A 25,072-nucleotide genomic window follows, 5' to 3' on the forward strand; every position below is an offset into this window, starting at 1 on the left:
CCAGAAACAGAAAAGTAAGGCTTGAGAGGAGGAGGAGGTTGTTACCAGCACCATGCTTCTGGCAAAAACCTGAAAGTGATGTCACAGCTGCTGGCAACCCAATCAGTCAGTCTTGCAGGTATGATGAAAATTTATTCCACTACTTGGCTAGATTCAATGGCTTGGATTTTAACTGGACTTCCCTGCATCCTGCTACAACTCCTTCGCGACTGAAAAGATACCCCTGAGGAACCTTCCAAAATGGAGTTTGATTAGGGATCCCAAGTCCCCCCGGGGGGCGGGGAAACCCCCGCCCCAGAGGCCCGTTCCCTGGCACCGCCAGATTGGGCCCCGGAGGGAAACTCCTCCCCGATGTGCGCGTCACCCAGAAGTCATAACGTCACTTCCTGGTGATGTGTGTGTGGTGCGCGCGCGCTCCAGGATCCACCTGGGAGTCCCCCGCCGCCAAGGTAAGTTCCACTTGGCAAACCTATGTTTGATGTAACACAGTATGGGAATCCACAGAAAGCAGAGACATTCTGCCACAAACTATTGGGTGGGTAGCAAAACCTTCTGTTTTCACAGGGACTCCAGTGGTTCAAAGCCTACCATTTCCCACAGTTTTAATCCTAGGCCTAGTGAGCAACTCTACAGCACGGTCATCCAGAGCTTAGATGTGTGTCATTATAGTGCTAGGAGAAAACTTCTGAAAACTAGGTTTTACTTTTGTTTTTACAGCATACCATTTACAATAAAACAGGTGTCATTGTTGTGAGGGAAAGCTTCCCAAAAAATAAATTTACTCAGCAGCCCACAGAGAACTCTTATCACCATCTCCCATGGGAGTATTAAGTACAGATAACACATGATTTTTGATTCATTGCTAACACAGAAAAAAAGAGTAGTAAAATGTTCCATCTCCACTGCACCTGGGTTGCCAGGTCCAATGATTATGCCAGCGGGGGAGGGACTTTCCAGGAGTGGAGGTGGCGTGGGGGCGGAGTGCTGTGACGTGTTGCCATCACGTTGGTGACATGTTGTGGGTGATGGTCTGGTTTGGGGGCAAAACTCTATGCTAAAATTGCCTTCAAACCATAGAGTTTTGCCCAAAAACCAGAGCGTTGCCAACGTGATGATGTCAGTTCTGCGTGATGTCAGCACATCTTGATTGGGGGTGCTGGCCAGCAGTGGGTAGGAGCCTGAAAAACTGGGGGATCCTCCACCCCCAACTGGGAAATGGCATCCCTGACAATTAATAGGTTAAAAATCCTTGCCCAGTTTATATGAAAGGACCATAATGCAAACACACCAACAGAGAAAAGCATGCTAACATTGGGGGTACTAATGAACTTGGCCACAAAGAAGAAGAAGAGAAGAAGAGATTGGATTTATACCCCGCCCTTCACTACCCAAAGGTGTCTCAGAGTGGCTTACAAACTCCTTTCCCTTCCCCTCCCCACCACAGGAACCCTGTGAGGTAGGTGGGGCTGAGAGAGCTCTGACACAAACTGTTCTTAGCTGTGCCAGAGCTTGTGACTGGCCCAAGGTCACATCAGCAGGTACAAGTGGAATAGTGGGGGGAATCAAACCTGGTTCCCCCAGATTATAGTGCACACACTTAACCACTACACCAAACTGATTGCAATTCTGTAGCACTTCTGCAAATACCTACCAGGCAGAGCCAATTTCCATATGGGTTCTTTTCCCAGTGTTCAACGCTGTTGGGAAGTGTTTTTTCCCCTCCCTGTTTCCCCACAGTGTCGTGGGACACTCATGCACCTCCGGAGGTTTTGGTGGTTTTTCTCTCCAACCTTTCCCAAACCTGCCTTGCTGTGAAGTTTAGGGAAAGACCGTAGCAAAGCCTGGATGGCTGCCATGTGGATGACAAAGTTTGGATTTTCCCAGTCCCGCCCCCTCTGCCGCCATTTCCCCTGCCCTTGACCTTGCAGCCACCATTTCTCCCCTCTGCCATGGGGGGGTATATTTGTGGGTCTTTTTAACAAATCAGAAGAAGAGATTGGGTTTATACCCCGCCCTTCACTACCCAAAGGTGTCTCAGAGTGGCTTACAATCTCCTTTCCCTTCCCCTCCCCACAACAGACACCCTGTGAGGTAGGTAGGGCTGAGAGAGCTCTTGACAGAAACTGCTCTGTTTCAAGAGCAGCTCTTATCAGAACTAAGGCTTGCCCAAGGTCATCCAGCCAGGTGCAAGTGGAGGAGTGGGGCATCAAACCCGGTTCTCCCAGATTAGAGTCCGCACACTTAACCACTACACCAAACTGGCTCCCTCTTCAGCAATAGAATATCGTTATATTGATTAAACTTATAACAAAGAGCTGATGTGATCATATGCGTGAAGTGGCCTGAGATGTTACGTATCTTTAAGAGAAGGCCATACAGAGGGTGCCTTGCCAACAGGAATTTAATTTAACCCACAAAGGAACATCGAGAGGAAACTGTGAATTGAACCGGCTGTTAGCAAGAACCAAATGGAAAGTGAAACAGTTCTTCCTAAGAGAACCGAATTCCAGCTCTTCCTGATACAGCAAGCCAAGCAAACTAATGCAATACAAAGGCTCCGGTCACACGGAAGGCTTTGATCCACAAGAGAGACGGATCGGGGGCACATCAAGTGGGCATGATCACACCGCAACATCTGGGAAATGTTGCGCGCCCGTCCCCAATCCGTCTCTTCCGGCCGAAGATGCGGATTTAAAAAACCCCTACAAAACACTAGTACTTACCAGAAAATATGCAGCAGGGGTGGCCGTGTGATCTCCGGCGCGCCTGTCTCTCCCGCAGCATGCGAGGTCCTGCCAAACTGCACGTGCACATGCATGCGCAGCGGGCTCACCTCGCTCTGCGGTCCATGGCTTCCCCCCGGCATCTGATCATGCCTTGGAGGAACTGCGCGGCAGCTGTGGGGATCTGTCTGATCCCGCCGCCCCGCTTCTCTTTTGATGCGACTCAAGAAAGCCACATTTTAGCCGCGCCTTTACACCGCAGTGTGACTGGGCCCAAAATGATATCGTGGAAGATAAACTAATGAGAACAGCAACTGACTTATTTCATATGATTTCCAAATTAACAGTATTTGTCTGTGAATACAACAGGCTGTGCACAGATTCCACATGCAGCCAGAGGACTCATGTTTATTTATTGTGACTAAGATGGTAGCCCTTCTGAGAATGGATGCTGTGTTTATGTCACAGTAAAGAGGCTTTGGCCAATAAGTTTTGAAAAAGTAAAAGCAGTTGGGGAGACGTGCTTTGATCATGTGGAAAGCCTGGAGCTGTCAGGTTCCCCTCCCCAGCCGCAGGTAGGGTTGCAAGATCTAGGTTCTTAAACTCCTGGAGATTTGGAGATGAAGCCTTGGAAGAACCAGAACCTCAATGGGTGCAGTGCTTTGCCTGCAGAACTTCATGACGCTTTTCCTGTCCCGCATCATCAAGATCAGAAGCAACCAATGTTCAGCAGCCTGGCTGGGTGCAGCAATGAACGCCTTCGCCTTTCATCACTTACGCAGATAAAGCTTATATAAAAACCTTGGCTTTGCCTTGGAATAATCTTTCATAGACATCACATATATGAATCATTCGTACTTCTGGCACCTTTGCTGGTGAAAGATTCTCCCAATTAGTGGGTTTCTGAGATTGCCTGAAAGGTGATGGAGTAACCACAGATAGAAATGCTTGGCCATAATACAACTGTGACATGCTCCATGTGGTAAGTAAGAAATGAGAACCCACATTTATGTTATAGTAGAGCCAGGTTTGTGAATACAGTTCATTCCTCAGTGAGAAGTCCTTTAGTCTTCTAGATAGTATAATTCAGGGAGGGAAGGCAAGGCAGCATGGTACAGCCCGATTGCACCAGCTTCTCAGGGTCAATACTTGGATAGGAGACCTAGGAAGGCCCTACAGAAGGAGGCAAAGAACCTCTCCTTCTCACTGGCCTTGAAAGCCCCTTACTGGCGTTGCCAGAAGTCGGTGGCGACTTGATGGCACGTATGTAGATACTATAACAACATGAAGATTTTGCAATAATCAAGGTAGGAGGTGCTTGAGAGACCCCATAGCTAAAACAGATCTTCATATAGCTTCAAATTGTATTTTGGACAGTACGAACGTTCAGCGTCCTGTCACCAAATGCTCCCCCCACCCCCAACTTACCTCTTCAAAATATTCACTGTTTTTTCCCCCAACCTCTGAAACCATTTTTCTAGTTGAACATGTTGCTACAGAGCACTTTCCCACAACTGAGCAAGGATCCACCCTCTGCCAAAACAGTACTTTTCCCAAGGCAAATAAATGAACCAAAGCCGTCTCCCAAGTTTAGCGAGAAACAGCTAGGTTTGCGGCATCATCCGGAGGCATCTAACTGAAACTGTACGGGGTCATTTATGTCTGCTGCTCCAAAATAAACTGGGGCCTGAAAAGCGTAGGACAAGAAATGGTGGCATTTTGTGACCAAGGGTGAAACAAGGTCAGTATTTCTCCCCACCCCTTTCAAATGCCCTCCAAATGGAAAATACGGTTCACAACCAAACTTCAAATAGTGCAGCAACCACAAAACAATGAGGTCTGGAATGAATCTTGTTTGCTGTTCCCCCCCCCCTCCCTGTCCAAATGGGGCTGTGATTGGAACTTAATTGGAAGGACGGACAGGGGAACACAAAAGAGCGTGATGAATACACTCATTACGTGAGCCTCGGCCAGTCCTGGAGGAGTGAAGCCTCTGCTATCCAAAGGTGCTGAAATGGAAGTTTCACATAAACGGATGGTGAATTGTTTTGCTCTGTGGGTTTGCTTTTTGTTGTAGATTGTTGGTTGTTAAATAATTGTATGCCACTGGCAGGAAAGTGGAGATATATACCTTTTAATGTCTTATACAGAAACAACAATAATGTTTGCAGCAAACGCATCTCCTCCTTTGTACTGGTTCTGGCTAAGACTTAACAGAATCAGAATGGGGGGGGGAATTAAACAAAGAGTGCTTCTGTGTACGTGCAGAAAGTAGGGTTGCCATCTCTGGGTTAGGAAATACCTGGAGATTTGGGGATGGAGCCTGGGGAGGACAGGGACCTGAGTGGGGTACAATGCCATAGAGTCCACCCTCCAAAACAGCCATCTTCTCCAGGGGAATTGATTTCTATCATCTGGAGATCAGTTGTGGTAGCGGGGAATCTCCAGGCTCCACCTGGAGGTTGAAATCCAACAACAACATCCGTGACAAAAATAACGAAGACCTCGGGTTCTGTTATTAGAGAGTCAACATGGAATGTTTCCTTCGAGAGTTGATAAGTAGTAATTGATAAGAATTGTGATTGCTACACGCTCAGGTAAAGCAAATATTGTGAAATGAATTGTTTACATTATGCAGCATTTGTTAGCGTGTGAGCAATAATAGAAGAGAATTTCCTACAGAACTACTACAGTAAATGATTTTGCAACATATCTTTATTGAATCTTTGTTATTTTTGCCACGGATGTTGTTGTTGTTGGATTTCCACTTCCTCCCATGATCTCTCATTTTTGGCTCCCACCTGGAGGTTGGCAGCCCTAGCAGAGAGCACTCCTTCTCACTGAAGAACCACAGCTCTCATACATCTGGGACTGAATAGCAGGGATTCCAGGATATTACTTCCAGACATTCTTGATCCTGAGCACTTCCCTGTTCTAAATGACACAAGATGTCTATGAGAGAAGAAAGTGCTCTAGAAAGCAGAAGAGAGCATTGGGTGTGCATGCACACGAAACTGGCTACTCTATCCCTTAATGCTAACAGTCTATTTCTACCCTCCTGTGTAAGTGGTGCCTTTAAGAATGAGTGGAAGACCATGCCAAGGTCCAGCAAATCTGATTTACACTCCATCTAGACTTTCTGGGACAACCAGTACAGTACCTACTTTTGCAAAATAATGTCACATGAAACAGCAATTATCAGAGAGTCAAACCATTACATTTTTGGTTCCCTGCCAGCCTGGATTCGGCTGTGACTGAGACTGTGCAGCTTCAGGCTAATGTTGACCTGAGTCCAGTTCATGCAAGGTAATTTTCTAGTGCCCAATTGCATAAAGAACTACATTAATTTATTGATTTAATTACCTTAGTCTACAGGCTACTTTTAAACTTTGCTGTTCCTACAGCAATACACAATGAAAGTTAAAGTAAAATCAATAAAGCAGTAAAATAAAGTTAAATTACATTTAGAAGAAGAAGAGATTGGATTTATACCCTGCTCTTCACTCGGAGTCTCAAAGCGGCTTACAATCTCCTTCCCCTCTCCCTCCCCACAACAGACACTGTGAGGTAGGCAGGGCTGAGAGAGCCCTGAGAGAACTGCCCTTTCAAGGACAGCTCTGACAGAGCTATGGCTTGCCCAAGGTCATCCAGCAGCTGCAAGTGGAGGAGTGGGGAATCAAGCCCGGTTCTCCCAGATTACAGTCCATGCACTTAACCACTACACCAAACTAAATTACATTTAGATATCCTGCCTTTCCTCCGGAGAGTTCAGTGCAGTGTATGTTATTCTCACTGCCTCCATTTTATCCTCGCAACAAACCTGCAAGGTGGATGAGGCTGAGAAACAGGGACCCACGGTTGCCCAGCTTCATGGCAAAGCGGGGGCTCAAACCTGGGTCTCCCCAGTCCTAGTCTGGCAGTCTCACCACAGTACAAAACTGGTCACAAGCAGAGATTAAACAAAAGAGGAAATGGGATAATCAGGAGTGCATGAACCAGGCAAAGTAGGAAATGTCCACAATGTTATTTCAGAGAAGCCAGGGGTGTGGACTGGGTGGGTTTCCCTAGGCAGGAAGTTCTGCAGCAATGCACAATGTGGAGATCTCAGACCTTTTGGTGGCAGAATGTGTAATGTGGGCTTCATCTTGAGCTTCATATGGGGGTAGGGGATTCTCTCAAAAAAGCTCAGATTCCAGGTCACTCGGGTATTTAAAATGATAAGAACCTAGTATCTTGAATTTGGACAGGCAATACACTGGAAGCCAGTGTAACTTTTGAGGAACTAAAAGAAGAAGCTCCTGTTCTGCAGCTACAGATAACAATGGGGTTGCTGTATTCTGGAGCAGCTGAAATTTCCAAATAGTCTTCAAGAGCAGTGTACTACCAGGGTACCGGTCACACCAGCGAGATAATTCTGGGACGAAGCCAGGCATTTTGCTCCAGAGCAAATTGAAGCGCAGTAGCGTGATCAGACATTTCACCCGAGGCTCCGTGCACATGCCCTCAGCTGCGATCACATGTTGATGGTGAAGCGTGGCAAAGAAGGGCGAGGCGGTTCAGCAGGATGTGTGTGTCTGCATGCACAGTTCCGCGTTTGCGCGCATACCACTGGATGCGACGGGATACCAGCGTTTCCGCGATCTGATGCCTGCGCCCCGCGTTTTCTGGAAACTAGTGCACTTTCCCTGGTATCTTTTAACTCTGCTTCTTTGGCTGGGCGATACGGGTTGCTGACGGGTGCGGGACACTTGCCAGATGTTTTCGTGTGATTGCGCCCGTAAAGTCCCCCCGGCATTCATCCCTATCGTGTGGGTAATTAATCTGCATGTGACCGGACCCCAGGACAGTTTTTGTCCTGGAAGTGACCAAACCAGCAAATCAGCCAAAGTTAGTGAAATATGTTCCTGGCCATGTTCACTACCTGAGCACTCAGGAGCACTTCCAAGCTTTGAACCCCTGTCTTCAATAGGAGCGTGACTCTTGCCAAATCAGGTAGCTCCATCACCTTTTGGACTCCTTGGCCTTCAGCAGTAAGCAATACCATCTTGTCTGAACTGAGTATCAAATTTACTCTGGGCCCGTTCTATTACAGGCTCCAAGTCAGGTTCTCAACTGCTAGGCCTGGACTCATCACGGATAACACCTTACACTCTAACTCTGGGTTCCTGGTAAACCAAGAAGACTCCAGAATCTGAAAAGTGGGAGAGGATCTCTAAGGCTTACAGTGGAATCCCCGAGCAGAGTTGATTGCGCAAAAAGTGGGTCAGCAGCACAAACCATTGATGGCGCAAAAAGTGGGTCAGCAGCACAAACCATCTGAGCCCACTCGCGGGGAGGGCGGGATATAAATCTAATAGATAGATAAATAAATAAATAATTTCAATCCCCTGATCCATTACAGCTTCCACAGAACTTTAATCAGTGGAAGAATCTCCTATAACAGAATGGAAATCTGTATCCACTATCATGAGAGGGCAAACCTCACTGGTCCACAACCTCTGTGCAGGTTAAGTAAGGGGAACCAACCTTCACGTGGTATTTGCGCCTGACAAAGGCACTACAGTGGCACCCTAGACCACAAACTGTCTGGTTCCCACCCAGTGTAGTGTGAGCCAAAACCACACTGGAACGATCCAGTTTTAATTGCGGTGGCCACAAAGTCCTGAGCTACATCTGTTGAGAGGGCCTGGGTTTAGAAACTGAAGTCATCCAAGGACACAAGCCCAGGGAACCTCAGTGTCGCCCCCACAATCAACACAATGACACAAAGTACACCGTTTCCGCAGCAAAACGAGACACCCTTTGGGGCTCAGAGGAGGAAAGGACAAGCATCCCTAACAGTTTGCAAGCCAGTAAACAGAGCTATCTTTCTAATGGCGCATGACGCATACAAGGGCCACCTCTTCCATGTTAAAGAGGACCAGGTAGCCAGCGTGGTGTAGTGGTTAGAGTGTCGGACTAGGGTCAGGGAGACCCAGGTTCAAATCCCCACTCGTGCACTGGGAGCTTGCTGGGTGGGCCAGTCACATACTTGCAGCCTCACCTACCTTGCAGAGGATAAAATGAAGGAGAAGAGTGTAAGCTGTTTTGGGTTCCCATTGGAGTGAAAGGCGGGATATCCATAAAGTAAATAAAACTGGCAACTTGCCACCCAAATCTTGCAGCTGAAATAACATCCAGCTAAAACAGCTTATCCACTAGCACGTCAGGTACAGCTTCCCCCAAGAACCAAGCCACTCAACCAACAATCAGAATCAGGGGTCATTTCCTGCAGGAGCGCACAGGAGCGGAGCTCCGGCAGTAAGGAGCCCAGGGGGCGGGCACATGCAACAAGCCCCACCCCCTGCTCCCAGCAGCCCTCAGTCGGGCCACAAGGAGCAAGAAGCAGCCAGATAAGTTGCAGAGCCCCCCCCAGCCCACCTTCAGGTACAAGCTCTCCCTCCTCTGTGAGGGCAGATCTGTGTGTTCCCCCCCCCCATAGCTAGCAATCCAAAACAGTCCAGTGGCAACAAGTCCCACTCCCTGCTCCCAGCAGCCCTCAGAACAAGAAGCAGCCAGGTAAGTTGCAGAGCTCCCCCGCTCCAAAACAGTCCAGTGGCACCTTAAGACCAAGTTTTATTCAGGTAGAAGCTCTCCCTCCTCTGTGAGGACAGATCTGCACGTTCTCCCTCCCCCCAATAGCTAGCAATCCAAAACAGTCCAGTGGAGCCTGAGCGGTGGGTGTTGCCTTCTGACACACTTCCGGTGACGTCAGACGGTGTGGCATATGCAAATAAGTTATGCTAATGAGTTATGTTAATGAGCTCCTGCACCTCTTTTTCTACGAAATGACCCCTGATCAGAATTCTCTGGAAGGAAGACACACTGAACATACGGTGGCAATAAGAGGATTCTGTCAATCAAGCCCCAACGGATTCAGTCAAAGGATGAATTCAAGCCCTTCGTCATTTATTTCAGCTGATCTGAGATCATTTCCGGCATCCAGGGACATAAGAGAAGCTGATACAGCAATGGCCTTAGCATTCCACGCTTATTACTTCACTCTAATCACCTGTCTTGGGACGTCTCTTTGACCTGCCTTGCCGTGTCTGCCAGCTAGGACTGCTGCGTGAGCATGGCTCTATGCTCCTCAGTGCTTATTTAATGGAAACTCTGAAGCAGCAAAATGCCGTCTTCGCACAGCGGGGAAACAGCTGTTTGCAAACAAGTTCAGCATACTCATGCTGAAGGTGCCATTTAGAAAGACCTCCTCGATGAAAGTTCCCCACCTAAACACCTCGTATTTTAGCGTGAGACATGTAGGATCACACATCAATTCATCTGCATATTAGAATCAAACTCCAAAACTGGAAAGGAAGCATTCTCTGCATTGAGCCACCAATGTGTATTTAATCAGCTTTCGTTACAGGTTCCCCCCCCCCCTTCTAAGAAAAGCTGCATTTGAGGAAAACGAGATGGTTTTTACAACTGAAAAATTTCTGGTTGAAAGTTGGGTGAAAGACCGTGATTAAAGAGGGAAGTTTGGAATACCCATTGACCTGGCATTGCCTCTGCCATCATTGGTGGAACTCCATGTTCCCCATCCCAGTCTGTATTGCCAATGGCCACTAAGGTCACCAACTGCCTCGGCAGAAGGGAGCCCCTTCCATGCCTTGTCTTTTGCAGCATCAGTTGCCTGCAATGGAGGGAACTGCTTGCGCCCCCCCCCTCCCAGGCTTCTACTTTGGCTCCTTGAAACTCTGAAAGGTGGGGTACAATTTTAATAAATACTGTAAACAGCAGCAACCAAAGGCATTTTAACTCCATTTGCTCATGTGATTTCCAGGTTGCTCTTGCCTCTCCTCTTCCTTACTCTCCTTAGGCCAGACCAGATGTTACGGCATTCATGGGTCTGGCCTGTGGACTCCAATACCATTGTAGAACTGAACTCAGCCATTTGAACATGCTGCCATGAGGTTTGGGTCTTGTTTTGGTACCTCAGCTATTTCGGGACTTGAAAAGGCATGGAGGGGGAGGGGGAAACAAGACTGCCTAGTCCTGCCATGCTATGGCATTTTAAAATCATAGAATGGAATCACAGAATCATAAGAGTTGGAAGGGACCTCCAGGGTCATCTAGTCCAACCCCCTGCACAATGCAGGAAATTCACAAATACCCCCCTCCAAGGGAGCTTTGTTCCATGCCCAGAAGATGACAAAAAGTCTCCAGGATCCCTGGCGAAACTGGCCTGGAGAACAATTGCTTCCTAACACCAAAGTGGCAATCAGCATTTCCCTGGGCATGTAAGAAAGGGCCACAAGAACTAAGCGCTGAGGCAACCCTTCCTGCCCTCCCTCTCATGATCTGCCAAAGTTAACAGAATCAGCATTGCTGTCAGATAGCCATCTAGCCTCTGTTTGAAAACCTCCAAAGAAGGAGAGCCCACCACCTCCCGAGGAAGCCTGTTCCACTGAGGAACTGCTCTAACTGTCAGGAAGTTCCTCCTAATGTTTAGCTGAAAACTCTTCTGATTTAATTTCAACTCGTTGGTTCTGGTCCGACCTTCTGGGGCAACAGAAAACAACTCCGTACCATCCTCTATATGACAGCCCTTCAAGTACTTGAAGACGGTTATCGTATCACCTCTCAGTCGACTCCAGGCTAAACATACCCAGCTCCTTCAACCCTTCCTCATAGGACTTGGTCTCCAGACCCCTCACATAACTCCTTACTTCAGCTCTAATATGGCACCAGCATCCAGGGGCTGGACCCAGGGATGCCACAACGTTTACTTTGGCCCTTTGCTGTCTCCTTAGGGTTGCCAAGTCGTTGCAGTCGCCGGAGCAGGGGACTCCCGTGCGGCGACTGGAGCACGCACGTCACCCGAAAGTGATGTTAGGACGCCGGGCACGCTGGGGGCGGGGCCACAACCATCGGAGGGAAAACCATAGAGTTTTCCCTCTGATGGTCGTGGCCCCGCCCCCAGCGTGCCCGGCGTCCTAACGTCACTTCCTGGTGACACGCATGTCGGGGCGGGGTTCCCCCCTGGGGCCCGATCCACCGGTGGCGGGGAACGGGCCTCTGGGGCGGGGGTTTCCCCGCCCCCCGGGGGGACTTGGCAGCCCTATGTCTCCTCCAGTGATGAAGTTTGTGATGGAAGCCTATCTTTTCTGTGTAGGCTGCTCTGTAAAGCGCCGGAGCACCGGCACCCTTGACAATGTTCCATAAAGAGTAACATCCGCACTACTCATGTTACACCATTTCCAGATAACAATCACAACAGCGATGGGATGCACTCCCCAGGACAAGTACTGCATTTTTCCCCCTAAGGACAAAATGTAGAGACTCCAGTGCTGGGACATGAGACACCCCCATGCTCTCGTGGGAGAGGACATCTACGGAACGTATGACAGATTCAGAACAAATGCTCACTCACTCACTCAAAGCTGATTGCATGGAAAGATCCTGCCAAAAAGCTATGGGGCGGCCATTTGCAGGGCGGCTGCAGCCTTCCAGATAGAGACTGTGACCCCCCCCCCTGCTATTAATACGGATCTTTGAGATCACAGTAGATGGAATATTTTTAACTCTCAAGCCTTGCCAACACATACAGAATACTTGCAAGCAGAGTCTGTATTAGGGAAAGTAGGCACAGCAGTTCACTTAATCTGCTGGGGACAGGTGCTGCCGGTTGAAGGAAAGATATTCATAATTTTAGACATCAAGGCAAAGAAACCTTGAGCCCCACTGTTTGCAACAACAAGCTCCCTTAAATACTTAAAGATTGTTTTACTGATCTCCTGAGGATGGGGATTTAAGACAAGAGACTGCCTTGTTTAGATGAGGGGAGACACAAGGGAAGATTAAAAAAAACCCTTTTTAATTAGGGACACTGTTTTGTGAAAACACTGAGAGGCTTGGGGCTTTCCTGTTTTTTGACGAACAGAAAACTGCACGACACTCAAAGATGCTGGGGGGGAAACCCTCGTATTTAATTAGAGGTGGGATTATTTTCTCTGTTATGTTCAGAAATTCCACCAAATACATCGGAGTTAAGGTCAACTTTCATCTTAAGTGTAACTTGCGCTGCTCTTGCTGTTAAAAGATATTTCAAGATACGACAGTCGTGACCTGATGGCAAACAAACAAGCAAAAACTCTGGTGCAAAGCAATAAGAGCCCCTCCCTTCCACCATGCAGATAACCTCTGATGTGAGAACCAACGGCTGGCTGATGGTGTGGGGCCCCTGTTTGTGTGCTTTACTATAGATTTAATTTACAAAATTTCTATCCCACCTTTCTGCCCTTACAAGGGCCACCAAGTTGGCTAACAATTCAGAATGTACGTGACAAAAAAAATATCACATTTTTAAACCAATAAATCATCCCCCAACATACATCATTAAAACAAAAACAGAGATAAAATACAAAACATAAAAACAGCAATTAAAACACTGGGCAAGGAGGAGGGACCATTGAGGGAAAAGAACAGAACAGTCGTTGCCCGCTGGTGGAAGACAGCAGCAGCAGGGGACAGATTAATCTCCCCGGGAAGAGAGTTCCAGGGCTTTGGTGCCATGACTGAGAAGGCCCTCTCCCAGGTTGCCACCTGCCTAAGAAGGTGGGGGCACCTGAAGCAGGACCTCTGGAGATGACCATAGTGGTTGGGCAGGTTCACTTCTTCACTAGGGTTGCCAAATGAATCTTACCTGGCGGCGGGGGGCTCCTGCCCAGCGTCTGGAGGGTGCGCGCGCAAATGGCTGTGGCCCCGCCCCCAGCGTGCCCGGCATTTGTATGTCACATCCGGGCGGCGCGCGCGCGGGGGTGGGGTTTCCCCCGGGCCCAATTCCGCGGGGGTGGAAATCGGGCCTCAAAAGCGGGGGGAAATCCGCCCCCCCGAGGGGATTTGGGAACCCTATTCTTCACTCTTTTAAGGGTGGAATGGAATCACACCAATGGAACCTCAGCACAATCACTTGGAGGCCCCAAGTCATGTGAGTGATAATGTAAACTGGCCACAGGGTGGGTCTTGCCCTGATTTTGCTCCACAGTATTATAGAAGGGAGGTTAATGAAGAAGGCACTCCAAAGAGACATCAGGGCCCTGAGGGACATTTTACATTTCCGCAGGGCCTGTAAAACGGAGCCCTTCCACCAGTCCTTTGACTACCGAGCCACACCTAACAAGCTGAGGCCCCCTGGCCCCAAGACTAATACCATCATTGACACCCTGTCCCTCGCCGAGTTGATCCAAACTGAGATGTCTGCTGACTACACTTTATGTTGATGCTACTAACGCCTCGCCATCGCCACAGGACTTGCACTAGCACTTTAGGTAGTGTTTTTATATTTGTATCTATATATTTTATGTACTGGTTTGTTTATAAAAAATTTATGCAAGCCGCCCTGAGCCTGCTTTGACGGCGGGATACCAAATAAATAAATTAATTTCTGGAATTCTGAAAGTGGGTGATTTATTTAATTGCAAAAAGTGACACACACACACACCCCTGGAATGCTCTGGTTAAAACATCCTGTGCCAGACATCAGATTCTGAGCGAACAATTAAAAGAAAAATCCTAAGGAAAATACCTTGTTAATTATACAGAGAGGAATTCAAACAGCCAAGACTGTCGAGATCTGACCACTGATGACTTCAGACGGGAGTTCTGCACACAAAAGTGTGCCTAAGGTACCAATTACACTAAATCCAATTGGATTTGGTGATTACTCATGCATCACAGTCAAACCCACATGATTCAAAGGCAAGAGGAAGTTACTTTCTTGCCTTGCCAACGCCTGTCTGTTCCCCAGACCCACACCCACCCTGGGCCTGTTTAAGTGTCTAATCTCCAGGCACAGTAAATAGCAGTATTTGTGCCAATAAAACCCAAGATAACCACTGTTACAAAGGTCCCATCTTATCTTCACCATTATCAATGTGGCGTAAAGAACTGAACGCATCTTACGACTTGTGGCCCACAGTGGGCTCCATAAAATGTGTGTGTGTGTTTTCACCCAGCACTCAGGGTGTGTACCATCTGTGGCTGGAGTCGAGAAACACTTTGCCCCTAGGGATTCAGCATTGCCCTTAAGTAAACAAGTCTCTTTGTACTCCGGAAGGTCCCAGTCCCTCCATGAAATCACGAAACAAGTGATTTACAGACCTCCTTGATCTCTCTTGAATGCATGGAGCTGCCTCAGAGACCACTGGTCCATCCAGGTCAGGACTAGCATTGCCAGGCTCTACCACAGAGCCAGGGCCCCCTTCTTTCCATCTTAGCATGGGGGCATTCAGAAAAAGAGAAGGTGCCATGTCCTTCTGCCGTTCCAGCAAAGGTCTGCTCTCCCCCAAGGCTGGTGTGCATCTTGAACAGGTTGCTGCCAGTTCCTTAGTTGGGAGTGGGGAAGGCTTTTGTCTCCAATGTTCTATCTGTTCCTGCCAGTTTGGTGTAGTGGTTAAGTGCGCAGACTCTAATCTGGGAGAACCAGGTTTGATTCCCCACTCCTCCACTTGCAGCTGCTGGATGACCTTGGGCAAGCCATAGTTCTGACAAGAGCTGTCCTCGGAAGGGCAGTTCTTGAAAGAGCTCTCTCAGCCCCACCTCCCTCCCAGGGTGTCTGTTGTGGGAAGGGGAAGGGAAAGGTGTTTGTAAGCCGCTCTGAGTTGGAAAGTACACTGAAAGTGGAGTGGATTATTGAGTGTGTGTGACCACAGCCATTGGTCCTTTCCACATTTGCCTGGCACTCCGTATTTGTTCAGTGTTCAAGCCGAGGCAATTTAAGTCCACGGCAAAACAACATCCAAATAACCCAGGGCAACAGATGGCTGAAACTCAGCTGACCACAGAAGGGAGGGAATGTAATGCAGAATGGGGGGAAAACCCAGAATAAAATGGTTGAATTCGATTTTAGTGCAGAATTGCTTGGAGGACACTGCGGTGAACATAGATTAAAAGGAGAGTGCAGAGGGCCATCCTCTATTTTATTCCACAACCCTGGGAGGTAAGGTAGGCCGAGAGGGTACGACCAGTCCAAGGTCACCCAGAAAGCTTTCACAGCAGAATGGAGATCCCGACCTGATCCTAACCAGACTGGTGAAGAATTCCTTCCAGACAACTAGGAAGAAAGGCTTTACACGGTCCCCCCCCCCTCTTCTTTTTGGCTAGGTATCACTTTCACGGGTACGTGTGAGCCGATGGTCTGGTCAAGGTTTTTGTGGGCTAGTAATCTTTATGGGCTTATTTGGCAAGGCTGCCCGCGAGAAACACGTACACGAATAAATATGTACTGTAGGTCTTCTCAGAAAACCCACAAACCCAAAGTTAGTGGTCAGGATGCCAGGAAAGGAGTTCTGATTTCTGAATAGAAAAGGTGGCCCTCGAAACCTCCTGCCAGTCTGAGCTACCTTGCGATGAATGGGGAGTGAATCGAGGACAAGCTGGGAGCACTGCGGCCTTCATCTCGAAAGGAAAGAGTCGGAATTCCTGCCAACTTCAACTGCAATGAACGATTAAACCACAACACCTTCCAGACATGCACTTCCTGCTTGAGTATCCCTGCCTGCTTTACATCACTGGGACACATTTATAAGGGTTAAGCGACAAGCTCTAAATATTCCAGAGAATCTACTGATAGTCCGGCTTCCAGATGCTTCATATGGGTGAAACGCAAAGGATTTTTACAGAGCGGTCCTTCCCCTGGCTTTCAAGAGGCAATCACTTTGAGTCATGCGATGGGCAAGTAACACACACAGGAAACGCCAAGAAGAGCCTTGTTTACTCTAGGTTTTATAGTCAATCCACCGTTTCAACTGAGATTATCTGATTCTCTGTTCTTGGTCAGGACTGTGATCACATCTTGCATCATGATTTTTTAAAATATCTTTCTTACAAAAAGGTACTTTCACATATTGCTGGCACATACTGAATTAGTTTGGATGTATGCAGACTGCCTAACAAACAGCATGATGGGAGAAATCTGAAAGCACCGCTACGTTTTTGGATTATTGCACGGGAATCTATGACGTTACTGCAAGGGAGGCCAAAACATTCTGTACTATCCTCAAAGCCACAATGAATCGAACCACAGCTTCATGGATTAATTGAATTATCAAAGCAATTTAAGTTTGCAACTCAACTAACATCCACTCTCTAACATCCACACAACTAACATTAGTTGAGGTCTCCTTTTCAGAACCCATCTGGGCTGACTGGGTTCTTGTTGTCCCCTCCCAGGGACTGAAATGCAAGTCCCTCCGTTCAAGGTGTCATGGTGCATTTGGGACCTCTTGCCATTTCAGATCGAAGGGAGAAGATTGGGAACATCCGAGCCAGCTGTCCATGACCTGGGGCTGAACATCTCCTTGTCCCCTTTTCAACAGATATTTTAAGCCTGGACTTTCTCCAAAGGCTCATAGCTGTGGTTTGCTGCCGTTACACTGCTAGAACCAGCATTGGACTGGGACAGCTTTATAGCCCGTCCCCTTCTGGAGAAGCGTCTCAAGTACCTGTTTGTGAATCTCTCTGCAAATTGTGTTTTTTGTATATTGTATATGTAAGCTGCTTTGTGTCCCTAAGGAAAAGAGGGTATCCGTATGGGAATAACAACTAAAATTCCCATTGGCTTCACTTTCACTCCAAAAGACATAGATGCATTTTTTAAAAAAAGTAGATGACTCTAACCCTAACCCTAACTGGTCCAGCGGGAGCTGGTCCATGGGGTCGCGAAGAGTCGGACTCGACTGTGCGACTGAACAACAACAACAAAGATGACTCTTTATCCATTTCTCGTTGCCTGACGTTCACCTCATGCAAGTTCAACCACTTTCTCAATCCCACAGTTCTACGGGTCAAGCAAACAGTTCTGAAACAGATGCTTAAAGGGGAATGGGACTCACCTTGCTACTTATAGGAGAGCCATCGATTCCACCAAGACTTCTTTGCCCAGATGGAGGCACTTGGTACACATCTTGCCCCTGAAGACCATGACCACTTGGTATCTGGTAGATTCCCTGATTCATGTACGAAGGCGGCACCTGGTAGACAGGGTCACGAGGAGAAGCATGCGCGCTTGGTACTTGGTAGACCTTCTGGTGGTTAAAGGGTTGAGGTACTGATCCTGCACTTGGCACTTCTTGGCTCGAAGGACTCTCCTGCACAGGACCTACCAGAAGTTTTACACGGTTGCCGGGGACAATGCCTTGCCTTCCGTGTAAGGAGCAGAGCCACCATCCTTCCAATCCTTCAGTGTTCTGCTCTATCACTGTCAGAATGTCACCTTTGCGGAAGGCCAACTCTTCTGCACATTCTGGGACATTATCGTAGAGGGCTCTGGCCATAAGATTCTGTAGAGACAACAGAAAGACAGAGGGAACTTAAGCGTACAGTCAGTTCTGGGTACACTTGGTTTCTTTAAAGTTAAAAAAAAAAAGTCACATAGACGGCACTCATTATATGAGTGGGACATGTAAATCAACATTTGTGTGTCTGAATCCCGCTGCCATCAAAATGGAACCTTCTTCTGCCCCTACTCCTGTTTATTTCTTTAAGCACTGAAATATTAAGACTGGATGATGCAAAATGGCACCTTGTTTGGGATTTGCTGCATGAAGCAATTATTTCACATGACTTCGCTGTAAAAGTGGGCCCACTTAAACATGTTTTAAAAGGTAAAGGTGAAGGTTTCCCTTGCTCGAAAGCTAGTCGAATCTGACTCTAGAGGGCAGTGCTCATCTCCGTTTCCAAGCCGAAGAGCCAGCGCTGTCCGAAGACTTCTCTGTGGTCATGTGGCCGGCATGACTAAACGCCGAGGCACACGGAACGCTGTTACCTTCCCACTGAAGTGGTACCTATTTATCTACTTGCAATTTCTTGCTTTTGAACTGCTAGGTTGGCAAGAGCTAGTGCCAGAGATGGGAGCTCATTCCGTCACGCAGCACGAGGGTCTCAAACTGCCAAACTACAGACCTTTTGGTCTGCAACTCAGCGTCTTAACCTCTAAGCCACCACGGAACATTTTTTTTAAACCCACACAAATAAAAAATCAGTATTTCTGCCTTGAAATAAAGCTCAAATACTATGACATTTTCTTTTAACAGAGTTCAGATAGAAACAAATAGCATACATGTATAACCAGGAGATCTCTTCCTGGTCCTTGAAGATTAGGAATTAGAAAGTTATGTATTTTCTTTAGTGTAGTTTCTCCTAGGAAATGATGTTTCACTGGCAGACATCAGGCATGGTAAGCCTGCCTAATTATTATTATTTTTAATGCTGAACAGGAGAATGTGTTGCAAAACTCTGATTACTGCATTTGGGAAACCTCTTTAATATTTCACAAGATTTATAATTTCTGTGATGACAGAGAAGGGCGGATGGTGTCCTAGGCTTAAGCCCTAATCCAGTCATTAACTCACTGCATCGCCTTGGGCAAATCTCTTTTCTCACCCTCAATGAAGACCTACTTCGCTGGATTGTGGTGAGGATGAGCAAGACAACGTTTATTAAGTACACTTTCAGCAAATGATATCTTATTCCGAATGAGTGACATCAACAGGTTCTGATTTTTCACGTAAAACTTTGCTGGCAGAATATGAAACACCTCTCTTTCTCTTTCCCCCTCCTAATACACGCCCACTAAGCTCAGTGTAACATTTCTTAATAAGGTCTGTAAAGCCAAGCAATCTGCTTGACCACTCCTTAAATGATAAACCTCAGAATTTGGCTTCCTACTGCAAAATCTCGTGGTTTCTTGCACCTTCTGGCTATGCAGAACAACCTTAATACATATTTGCCCCCAATGTAAAGAAAATGAGAAATGTAATGTTCTCTACCTGGAACGCCTATAAAAAGGTAAAGGTAAAGGTTCCCTTGCTCGAAAGCCAGTCGGATCCGACTCTAGGGTTGCGGTGCTCATCTCCGTTTCAAAGCCGAAGAGCCAGCGCTGTCCGAAGACGTTTCCGTCGTCATGTGGCCGGCATGCATAAACAAAAAGGAGCACGGAACGCTGTTACCTTCCCACCAAAGTGGTACCTATTTATCTACTTGCAATTTCTTGCTTTCGAACTGCTAGGTTGGCAGGAGCTGGAACTAGAGACGGGAGCTCACTCCGTCATGCGGCAACTCGGTACTCGAACTGCTGAACTACTGACCTTCCACAGCCTGCAGTTCAGCGTCTTAACCACTTGAGCCACCACAGCTATACCTGACATCAAACCCAGATCTAAAGACTGGTAGACACACTACCCTGGTAGCAAGCAATCTCAGCAGCAACACTCCTTCTCATATTACTTCAATAACAGGAGGAGGAGGAGGAGGAGTTTGGATTTATACCCTGCCCTTCACTACCCAAAGGAGTCTCAGAGCAGCTTACAATCTCTTTCACTTCCCCTCCCCACAACAGACACCCTGTGAGGTAGGTGGGGTTGAGAGAGCTCTTTCAAGGACTGCTTATGAGAGAACAGCTCTGAAAGCGCTTGTAACTGACCCAAGGTCACACCAGCAGCTGCATGTGGAGAAGTGGGGACTCCAACTCGGTTCTCCCAGAGTCCATGCTCTTAACCGCTGCACCAAACTGACTCTCCGTGCCAACCAGAAAGGAGGAGCCCACTCTGCAGTTGTTTCCAATGCCACTGTCAACCCTAAAGAAACTTGGCATGGAAGCTGAGCTTTTCTCATGTTGTCTTTGGCATTTTATGTTACAGCAGAGCAGGAAGAAGCAGCATTGTTGTGGCCCCCAATGTACTGGGCTTCACTATGTATTAGGCCTGCCAGATCTCCTGGCCCCTTCTCTTCACTCAAGTGGGAGCAAAAATGGGGGGCAGAGCGACACCGCAACATCACTTCTGGTTGTACCTGGATGTGATGTCATAAAGCTCTAGGAATTCCCCAGATCTCAATGGTTTTTACCAGAGAGACAGGAGAATTCCTCGAGAGTCACGATGTCACTTCCAGGTACAACCAGAAGTGACCTTGCAATGTCGTTCTGCTCCCACTGGAGAGAAGAGGCCATCTGGGAACCCTACTTTGTATCCATGACAGATTTCCTTGGCTCTTATTCCCATTATATAATTTCATAACGTAAGCTTTCCTGTACCTATCTAAAAATATGCTGTCTCCATTCACAGACAAAACACGCTTTTGCCTGCCTCTCTTTCTCATTTCTGTATATATAAGTGTCTGGCACATTCAGTACTAAGGGTGTCAGCCAAACAAGGCAGTCAGAAGAGAGCAGACAGAATCTGCATAGGCTGTCATTCTTGGAAACCTTCACAAAGGCCTAGAACACTTCATTTCTTGGCTCAAGTCGCTAGAGCAAAGCACACTGACAGCCATTAACCTGTCTACCCGCTACAGGCCAGAGAAGGTTTCACGGCACAGATGAATTGTAAACTATTGAAAATTAACAAGAAATGTCTCTGAAGCATTAAAACAGAGACATGGGGCGCATACGAGGACAGCCGTGCTTTCAAGCTGAAGATTTGTGGCTTCTGTGGAGTCTTTTCAACAAGCTATGGGTTTGTTCCAAATTATTATTGAAGCCCGTGCTTGAACGTATGAAGAGTTCCAAGGTTTTCAGAACTTCTGCCTGACACTCTGCTAGGGTTTGTGAGGCAGCTCCGCACTGGGCCTGCCGCGTTACCGAAACTTCAGCCTGGGTAAAGGACTACTGAAACATTTCATTTATTAAGGACCCGGTTGTTCTGTGAGGGATGACAGGCCGCTTTCTTTCTACCTTCATTCTAAATTGTAATTTATTCACCCCGTTGTGTAAGTTGCTTTGACTCCCACAGTGTGGGAGAAAAGTGGGGGCAAAGGCATTTTAATTAACAAGCAAACAACACAAAATGTGGGTAGAAGATTATGAAATTCCAGCCTCCCCCCCCCCAAACTGGCAGTTTAATGGTGCCTAATTTATTTTACTGTGTTACGGATTCACTGCCTTATAAGAAGGTTATATGAAAGTAACTGCATCTATTTAGAGGCAGGGTGGTGTAGAGGTTAGAGCGCTGGACATCAGAAGAACATCAGATAAGAACATCAGGAGAGCCCTGCCGGATCTTTCTAGTGGTCCATCTAGTCCAGCATCCTGTCTCACATAGTGGCCAACAACCAATTCCTCTGGAAGGCCAACAACAATATTGCCTCCCAGTGCTGGAATTCAGAGGCTGACTGCCTCTGAACGTGGAGGTTCCTTCAGTCACCATGGCTAGTAGCCACTGATAGACCTGCCCTCCATGAATCTGTCTTAAAGCAGTCTACGCCTGTGGCCATCACTACATCCTCAGGTAATGAATTCTACCTTTTAATCCCTTGCTGTGTAAAGAACTACTTTCCTTTGGTTCATCTTAAATCTACTGCCCATCAACTTCATTGGACACCCTTCAGTGTTAGTATTTTGGAAGAGGCAGAAATAGGGCTGCCAAGTGGGCCTGGGGGGCGGGGAACCCCCCGCTTTGGAGGCCCGATTTCCGCCGCGGCGGAATCGGGCCCCGGGGGGCCCCCCGAAGCTGCGTGGGGCGTGGCCCAGATTGTCAGGGGGAAAACCATATGGTCCCCCCCCCGACGGTCTGGGCCATGCCCCCAACGTGAGCAACATAGCACGTCACTTCCAGTGACGTGCTGGTGGCGCGCGCCGACGAAGAGCTCCCAGAGCCCAGCAAGGCTCCCCCGCCGGGCAAGGTAAGACCACTTGGCAACCCTAGGCAGAAAAGGTTCTGCTAGACCTGGGTTCGAATTCCCACTGTGCCATTGAAGGTTGCTGGGTAACCTTGGCCTAGTCACAGATACTCAGCCCAATCTACCTCATAGGGTTGTTCTGAGGATAAAATGAAGGAGAGGGGAATACTGTAAGCGGCTTTGGGACCCCACTGGGAAGAAAAGAGGGTGTAGATAAAGGAAATAATAATAATAGCAGGAAGGGACCATCTCTTCTGGTATGAACCTATGTGCTGGCTTTGTTCCTCCAAGCAGCTCTTGCTTGCGTGCTCTAAGAACATAAGAACATAAGAGACGCCAATGTTGGATCACAGCCCCGAACCCCTGGAATGGCCTCCAGAGGAGACACAAAAGGGCCTTTTCTCTGAGGCTTTTGGAAGACACTATAGGACCACTTGACTCCATTGCTGCATTTCTGAGCTGTGTGTCAGTCCAGCGCTTTCTTTTTTGCTTTTGGTTAACATATGTTTTTATCATTTACAGTTTTTAGATGTTTTATATCCTATATATCCACCTGACATGAGGCAAGGGTTGTTTTTTTTTGTTATTGTATATTGTGCCATCTACTGTCTTATTGGTTTTATTGCTTTTATTGTTTTGTGGAATTTATGTTGTAAGCCGCCCTGAGCCCACTCATGGGACAGGGTGGGGTATTATTATTATTAATAATAATAATAATTATTATTATTAGCTGGTGATATATGTTGTAAGCCACCTTGAGCCTCTACCTTGGGTTGGTGGGATACAAATTATTTAATAATACTTTTCAAAGTAACAAGCCACTAGACTCACCATTTTCCGTAGCCTAAGTTTTATGGGGTGGTAATACAGCCAATAAGTGCCAGGTTAAATCAACTTTGACCTCGCCCAGCCCAGTGTACCAGGTCCCTATTTCACAGCTGGGTGGATGGGAGACAGATATCACGTTTGACCAGGCAAGCAGAACCATCCTGGTTTCAACATTTAATTGGAACAAATGCATCGAAAACAGTAGGAGGAAAAAATTAAGAGTGACAGAAGGTCAGCAATAATTTGGAGGGCCTTACCAAGGCTAACAAAGGGGGATCAGTTAAGGTTTCTCCTCCTCCATCCTATCAACAGCTTGATTGGACGACTACGATGTAGCTGTTTTGTGGCTTCCTTTATCAGGGCTTTGTGGAACAAAGTTGGAATCCGGTGGCACCTTTAAGACCGACAAAGTTTAATTCTGAGTATAAGCTTTGGTGTCCAATGTACACTTCAGATTCTATCTGAATTTACTGTCTGAAGAAGTGTGCATGCACACAGAGGCTTATACTCAAAATTAAACTTTGATGGTCCTAAAGGTGCCACTGTACGCAAAATTCACTCTGCTGTTTCAGACCAACACGGTGACCGGCCTGAATCTATCTTCATGGAGGGCTTTGTGGATCACAGTTGCGGAACAACGTTGAGGTTGCAAAGAATGAAAACAAACAATCACACAGTGCCACCTATTAAATCAGTGGGTTTAGACTGGAGTAACTCTACCTAGGATTGCACATTTAGTTGAAAATACATTTCCTCTCCACTCTTTCCTCGGCAGTGGTACCAACAGATACCAGTACGCTTGTTTTCCCATCACTGCATCATTTTGCAGTGGGAGAGATCATCAGGGGATTTGGAATAAGGTGCTACCCAATATGTGGATGATACTCAGCATTGTTTCTCCTTAACAGCTGAGTCAGTTGAGTCTGCAGAAAATAATGGAATGAATGAGATGCAATGAACTAAAGCTCAATCCAGACCAGACTGAGGTGCTATTGGTTAGTGGAGAGAGAAACTGCTCAGGAACAACAGAGCCAGACTGCCGGGGGGGGGGGCTGCCCATCCCTTGATGGAGCAGATTCACAGGTTGGGGTATTCATGCCTATGAGAGAGAAGATGCAACCAAGAAACTAAGAAGAGATTTTGTGAAGTCTACACGAATTCTGCTCTGAGGAAGCCTACTGAAACAGGTGTTTGAGCAAGCCTATCTGTGGAATCGTGACTTTTCATTCTACTTTGATATAAGAATAAGAAAGACACTAAGAACATTTTATTGGCTATTGCACTTTATTTGCATTGGATGACGTTTGAGGTGAAGAGGACCAGGCCATCTCCTGCAACAGAGAAGAGGATTATGTCATTGGATTATTCCTATTGTGAAGGATATATGTCCATGTGATTTCACAGAAATGTATTAATGACCCTGTTTGCACGAGGGGTTTTGGGCCGGGAGAGGGACGGATCGGGGGCGGAGCAAACGGGCGCAATCCCACGGCAACATCTGGGAATCGTTGCCTGTCCGTCCCCGATCTATCCCTCCCGCCCAAAACCCCGCACTAAAAAAGAAGAAGAGCGCCTCAAGCTTGGCCGTGGGATCGCCGGCGCGTCCTTGCACCGGCGCATCCCCGGCTCCTGGCCGAACTGCGCATGTGTGAGCATGTGCAGTTCGCCAGCCTCCCCTTCCCACCGTCGCTTTCTCCTCGGCATCTGATCGTGCCGGGGAGCGATGCGCCACGGCTCAGGGGATCCGTGGGATCCCACCCGGGATCTCAACTTTGGTGCGGCTCAGAATTAGCCACACTTCCCCGGTCGCTTTTCCTGCCGTATGGCAGCAGCCAATATTTATCAAACCCTTGAAAAATTGAATT

General features: G+C 47.5%; 1 protein-coding gene across 1 annotated transcript in view; it reads right to left on the reverse strand.

Moving 5' to 3' along the window:
• Positions 1-25,072, reverse strand: part of NEDD9 (neural precursor cell expressed, developmentally down-regulated 9) — a 78,564-nt gene that overhangs the window by 23,009 nt on the left and 30,483 nt on the right. Inside the window, exon 2 of the mRNA XM_015412791.1 lies at positions 17,600-18,046. Within this exon, the coding sequence (XP_015268277.1) occupies positions 17,600-18,046 (447 nt within the window). The remainder of the gene's footprint in view (positions 1-17,599; positions 18,047-25,072) is intronic.

This window comes from Gekko japonicus, unplaced genomic scaffold (assembly GCF_001447785.1).
Source record: "Gekko japonicus isolate JY-2015 unplaced genomic scaffold, Gekko_japonicus_V1.1 scaffold859, whole genome shotgun sequence".
NCBI lineage: Eukaryota > Metazoa > Chordata > Lepidosauria > Squamata > Gekkonidae > Gekko > Gekko japonicus.